The 7,243-nt window shown below is 30.5% G+C and overlaps 1 protein-coding gene across 1 annotated transcript in view; it reads right to left on the reverse strand.

The window, feature by feature from the left end:
* Positions 1-1,116: 1,116 nt before the first annotated feature.
* Positions 1,117-7,243, reverse strand: part of LOC145243917 (cytochrome c oxidase associated subunit FA4L3-like) — a 32,030-nt gene continuing 25,903 nt past the window's right edge. Inside the window, exon 5 of the mRNA XM_080107029.1 lies at positions 1,117-1,287. Coding sequence (XP_079963155.1) covers positions 1,207-1,287 — 81 coding nt within the window. The 3' untranslated portion in view covers positions 1,117-1,206. The remainder of the gene's footprint in view (positions 1,288-7,243) is intronic.

Raw genomic sequence — 7,243 nt, forward strand, 5'->3', positions numbered from 1 at the left:
ATATATATATATATATATATATATATCATAAGCCAGAAGAGTCCTGAAGAGTCGCATAAGCATGAAGAGTCACAGAGTGGATGAAACGCGGAATATTTAGTGTAGCTTAATCGCCATATATATTTTATAACTTACTAACTAGCTCTACCTACGTATTGAGCACTTTTTAAGTAAATACTTAAGTTTATGCATAAATTTATACTTTCGTATATTAATTTTATGTGAGTAAATTAAGTAGTTATATATATATATATATATATGTGTGTGTGTGTGTGTATGTAAGTATATATATATATATATATATATATATATATATATATATATATATATATATATATAACTTGATGTAAAAGGAAAAGAGAGAGATCAATTCCACAAAAGTAGACTTATCCGGATAATGCCAAGCTCAACAGTAATTATTGGAGCTTATATAATAGGACAACAAGAGTATGAAATGAAGACACAAGACTATATATAGGTAGATATAGAATGGATAATTTATTGAATAATGGCATAAAGAGTGCCTTCTATCCCCCAAATTTTGCCTGTATTCCATTATTCAATAAATGATCCATTCTATATCTACCTATATATAGTTTTGTGTCTTCATTTCATACTCTTGTTGTCCTATTATATATATATATATATATATATATATATATATATATATATATATATATATATATTTATATATATATAATTAGGATGACAATCTATTTCATATGTATTACGTAGAATGCACATAATCTCAGGAGGTTGTTATTAATATGACCATGATGTGAACAACAGTACGAAACATGTAAATAACATGAAAAAATAAAAATACCGCAGAAATCAGGAGATTAAAGCGGCCGAAACGTTGTCTACATAATGATGAACAATAAAAAAAAATGTTAAATAATAACACTTGGTCTCAAAAACTCTTAGCGTAGAGACACGGAAACATTGTGCGTAAAACAACCAGAATTGGGGGCACTTGTTGGGGAATATGCCAGGAATGTAACCATACTACGCCTAGGCGACACAGGGAGTATAGTGGACGTAATGTCGTTAATGTAGCAAACCTTGATGAGGGAAACAGTTCGAAACACATAATGAATTTTAATAGCAACAATCTCACATCCCAGATAACATAGCTAACTCGATTTATTTGATGATGAATGTTAACTCATTCTGTCCAAATGGAAGTTCCTACCGAAATTGAAGTTAACTCTTGAAGCTTCCAATCTCCTTTTTTAGAGCTTCCAATTCTGGAATCGATTCATACTTTTGGTTGATGGTGATGAGCTGAAAAAAAAAAATAAATAAATAAATAAAATAAAAAAAAAAGAAAAATAAATAATTTGTAGATAACATTAGTATGGATGAAGCTGAGAAATTTATTAGGTGTAGAAGAAAGTTTATATATATATTATTCCTTAATTGGAATTCATTTTTGAGATGAGCATTATATATTAATTTATTTTTATTTCGGACTATTATTCTCATCTTAATTAGTTGTTGTTTTTTCATCTTTTATTGGATTGTTTATTCACAACGTTTCGGCCAACTATTCCTCTGGCTTTCGTCAGGTGGTAACCGCGACGGATAGGAACTTCGAATCTCCTAACTGCATTCTCAGCCATCACTGCCATCCGTAGTTGTTGTCGTCTCACCACATTTTGACCAATTAACCTCTGGCACGCTTTGGGTGGGATTGAAACCGCTATCTTCAGACAATGCTCATCTGGAACCGTAGAGATTCAACGTCTCTATCAACTGTGCCACGGGCCCCGAAGGGCTGAGAATGCAGTTAGGAGATTCGAAGTTCCTATCCGTCGCGGTTACCACCTGACGAAGGCCAGAGGAATAGTTGGCCGAATCGTTGGGAATAAACAAACCAATAAAAAGATAAAAAAACAACAACTAATAAAGATGAGACTAATAGTCTAAAATAAAAATAAATTAATAGAAGAAAGTTTTTGCGGAATTTTTAATTTTGATTTCAAATGATGTATTCCTCATCAGAGGAAAAACTGTTAGCAAAATAACCAGAAAGTCCCGCTAAATTTTAGCATTTCTATGTATTTGCTGGTTTCTGCATTTCAACGGCTGCGTCAGATGACACTTGCAGCCATGCTGATGATTTCAATTAAAAAAATACACTTTTAATTAAATTTACTAAAAATAACAATTTGTATTATTTCGATTTTTCAGACTAATGTTCTCATCGTAAGTGTAATTTTCACAACGCTTCGGTCGATGTAACCTCCGACCTTCTTCAAATGTATGTTGTCGAACTGTGGTCTACTTAGGATTAAAAATAAAATCTATATATAAATAACTGCCATCATGCGTACGACTTTTACCACGTCTTGTCTCTTTCGTGTTAACCACGTCCCTTTGTAATACCTTTTCAGGGCTGCTGATTCGTTGATATGCAAATTAATGCATATCTAACTGCAACTTCCATGATCTTTATGGATCATCTATCATAAACCTATATAAACCGAAATGTGAAAATGACACTACAAATGAGGACAATAGTCCGAAGAATCCAAATGATTCAAATAACCAATCCTTATTTCCAAAATTTCATAAACGCATCCCCAAAACAAACAAACAAACAAACAAACAAACAAACAAACAAACAAACAGAAAGAAAAAACAAAAACAAAACAGCTTTTTTATATAAACTTAACCTGCCAGTTCAAGGGAGATAACTTTTCTTACCTTAAATTTTCCGCATTTTTTTTTTCTACGTTTATTTATGTGATCTCAACATATGCTTAGATTTTAAATACGCTTACGATATTCATGTCAATATCTTGGGTATTCCGCATGGTTCTCACTTGCTAGAATAAACTTAAGGAAGCTGCGATATGGAATTTGTCCTAATTTAGAACAGAAGATTATGCAAAAAAAAAAAAAAAAAAAAAATCTGATGTATATGAGTATGACTCATCGCGGAACGAAAATGTCATATTCCAAAAATCACGTAAATTGATCAAGTAGTAACAAAAATAAATAAATAAATAAATACATTTTTAAAAATCCAAATTTACGAATTTTAGCAATGAAAATTTTAAATTTTTTGGAATAAATACAAAAATTCGGTAATCGAATTGAATTGTCGCTCTTGAATTTTAACGCATTCTTAAACAACTTTGCGACTCTCGGTTCCCGGCTCCCACCTCACTCGTCATAAAATTTATTTTTTAAAAAAGATTTTTCTGTATGATTTTGTTTATTAAAACGCCCAGTATGTTCTAAGTCAGACATTTAAAAGCGTATTTATTAATTAATATAATTATTAAATTTCAATTATCCCATGAATTTATTTCTTTTTTAGTGTTATTTTTGTTCTTTCAAATGAACAAAAAAAATTGTGTTGTACAGAATTCAACCTAATAAACATCACACAGACACACAAACGCGCGTGCGCGCACATAAATAAATAAATAATAATGAAGATAAATCTGTATAGTGTACATATACGTTGTGGAACAAAAATGTCATATTCCAAAATCACATAAATTTGTCAAGAAAAAATCATTTATTTTTTTAACGATTTTAATAGTAACTCATCGCCATTATTAGGCTGATTTTAATCTCAGTAGTTCGATTTAAGTTGTCTCCCTTCAATTATTAAAGACGACAGAGCTAGACACGCTATTTATGCTTCTACATCAATTTAATTTTCATAGAAAAAAAAGGACATGAGTAATTTAAGTAATTTCTAGAATATGACATTTCCATTTAGTAACGGTTACGTACAGCATAAGAAATTTTCTGCATTAAAAAAACAAAAAACAAGCAAACAAAAAACAAAACAAAATAAAAAAGTTTTTCTCCTTAATTCGACAACAGAAAAACATTTCACTTAAATTTCTTTTGAATTTCAAAACAAATACAAATCAGTTCTTAAAAGAGCTTTGTTAAAATCAATTGTTGACCAAAACAAAAACAAATGAAGAAATAAAAATTTAAAAATAAGTTCAGATTTAAAAAATATGAAAAAAATATGAAAAAATTGGGTAAGTTGTTACCCTGCCCTCCTGGTTTGACAAGTAAAGCAAGCGTCAAATTCATTATCCTATATATTTCATTTCGTCGAAAGTAGAATTATTGATTAAATTAGGAGATGATTAAATTGGCAGAAGTAAATATTAACGACAGTTCATTATAAGATAAACGAGATTTAATAAGATTTTTCTGCACTAACACTCGCATTTGTGCATATGGAATGTATACTACTGCGAACTATAGCAAGAAGTCATTTACTAAACAAAACAAATTAACTTTAAAACATAGCAGAATTGCGTCCCTTATATTTGTAAATTAATTAGAGTTGCTTCCCTTGATTAACACACACACACACACACACACACACACACACACACACACACACACACACACACACACACACACACACACACACACACACACATATATATATAAACAATTTTTGTTAATATATTTTTGGTTAAAAAACGGTATTAAACAATGACATGGTTCGACCGCATAAGGTTTCCTGTGTGGACGCATTCACAGATCTCAAATGTGAGGGAGACAACTAAATCCGACAAGGAGCAAATAAAATTTTAATTATAACAGAAGAATTTATAATTAATAATAGACATTATTTTATTTTATTTTATTTTTTTTTACATTTTAAAATTTGTTTGCTTAAATTTATCAAAGGGGTTTGTAAACAATAAAAAATAACTTAATTACTTGAAGATTAAACTTTTAACAACAGCCGATACAATTCTCTACCTGTATAAGAGCCAAGTACGTCAAGTCAAGTTGCTACATTATGGCTGGAGCATCTCGATATCAATCCTGTCACGATTAAGTTCAAAACCGACTTCGTAATCTAGTAGGCGATGCCCTTTTCTCTTCTGTGTAGCCTCTTTCCCACAGGAGAGACGTTGTGAGTCTGTTTCTACTCTCTCGATATATTCATAGCAAGTGTTCGTTTAAGTTCCAATCTATGGCCCTCACTCGCCAATCTTCCAGAAAAAAAAAAAAAAATCATTCGTCTTGCCAAAATCCTATTAATAAATTATCCCACTCTATCGGTGACTAATCCTGAACGTGGATTCCATGAACACAACTTCTTTCCTAGAACTGCCCGCCAGTGGAACTCTATTTCGCTGGTTTGCTTTCCAGCTGACTACAATATGGTCATCTTCAAGTCCAATATAAACAAGTTCTTATTGAACCGTCCTCGTAAATAACTACATTTTACCAAATTTCCACTAATAATGATTACTACGCTATTGTCCCAATGACTACAATACATACATTAACTTTTATCCCCTAGTGGCCTTTTAGCCTTGATATGTGGTAACCTTTTGTAAATAATAATAATAATAATAATAATAATAATAATAATAATAATAATGATAATAATAAAACAATGCTATAATACTAGGATGTACATGCGAGTGGAGACGGTGAATTCATAAGTAAAACCAGATCAACACGTAACAGGGTGACAGCTGCAGCTGCACCAGATAGCAGGGTCGTGAGCTTAATACAATTTTACACTACAATTACATTAAAAAAAAAAAAATTGACCGAATAAATTTTCAAAAGAATGTCTCGTATTCTAAAAAAAATAATATTCCTGTATAATTACTCGAGGGAATAAAAAAGTTGTTGTTTTCCTAATTCGCTAAAAAACAATATTTTCAAACTTGACTTTTGCAATACGTTAAATTCTGACGGCCAATGAGAAAGCTGCTAATTCGAATTGAATTTCGAATAAAACCAATGCTATCTATTTAATTACCATGTCGAATTTAGTAACATATCAAAAATTACGTAATACGATTAGAAATGAAATTAATTATTAATGAAATAATTTTTGAAGTAAATTCTAAGTTTATTCAAATAAACAGCATGGAGTCAAGGGAAGTAACTCAGTCCGTCTTGTTAAAAATAATGGCGGATATAACCGATTTATGAATTCTGCAAAATACATGTTTTATATAATAATGCAATAGTATTTAACTAATTACGACGTGAGAATTAAGTATATAACGTTGTTTTTAGTTGAAATTGACATAAAAAGTAAATAGATATCATTTTTTTTTTTTAATGAAAATTCATATTTTCGACTTTTGGATTTGACTATTATAACGAGAAACTCCTGGTTGTTTACCTAACTTGAAATAAAATAAAAAGATCAACATTTCATTTCCGTAATTAATAATTTAGTTGTCGATTTTATAATATAATTAAAAAATAGAATGATTTTTTTTTTTTTTTTATAATTTAATAATATCCAATCCGTCAAGAGAAATCTTACAAAAAGAATCAAATTACAAGCACCCCCAAAGAAAACTGAACGCATTTGGTAATTATAAAGATTTTCTGACTTTCTCTTTCTGACCAAATAATATTGTTATTAATTCTCAATAACTCGGTCTTTCTTCTAAACGAAACTGAATTAAGAACTTGCTTATCTCCCTTGAACTATTTGTAAATATATTTGTTTTTGTTTTTATGTATAATAAACACTTTTCATTTTTCTTTGAACTCTGAGTTTTATTAAAAAAAAAGAAGAAGCATTTTTTTAAAAATATATGTTGCATGTTTACCTAGACTCAAACCCGTAACACTGTAAGAAATATCAGGGGTTTGAAAAAAGATGCGTGGCTTATCGACGACCGTGTATGGAACCATATGTTGACTTGATGTTTATTCGAATAACACTTGTCTGTGTGATAAACAAGGTTGTGGAGTTCGCCTCTCAAACATTCGAAAGAGTACAACATCATCAACGACTTCAGCAATCCTTTTCTTCCACTAGAAATACGTTTTATATGTCTTAATGCGAAGGTTTTGTTCACTTATTCGAAATATATTTACACTTAAACAGCTCAACGAGATTATGCCGTAGATCACCAAAGTTAAGCGACGTTGAGCCTGGCCAATCCTAAAATGGGCGACCATTTGTTAATGCCAGGTCCTGTATGTGCTTGGAACTTGGAGAGGGATCGGTGCCGTTAGACTCATTTTGCCAGCTGCACACCACCCCTCGGAGGGTTAAGGGACACATTTACGTTCAAACGTAATAATAATGTGTAATAATATACACACAGATTGCGTATGTAGTATTATAGAATCAATACTCTATTGAACATTACATATTACGAGGAATAATTTGCTCGCTGGACTAATTCGAAAAAAATAAAAAAAATAAAAATAAAATAATAATACAAAATAATAATGATAATTCCGTCTGTGTTTG

This window comes from Euprymna scolopes, chromosome 22 (assembly GCF_053919585.1).
Source record: "Euprymna scolopes isolate OS-2025 chromosome 22, ASM5391958v1, whole genome shotgun sequence".
NCBI lineage: Eukaryota > Metazoa > Mollusca > Cephalopoda > Sepiida > Sepiolidae > Euprymna > Euprymna scolopes.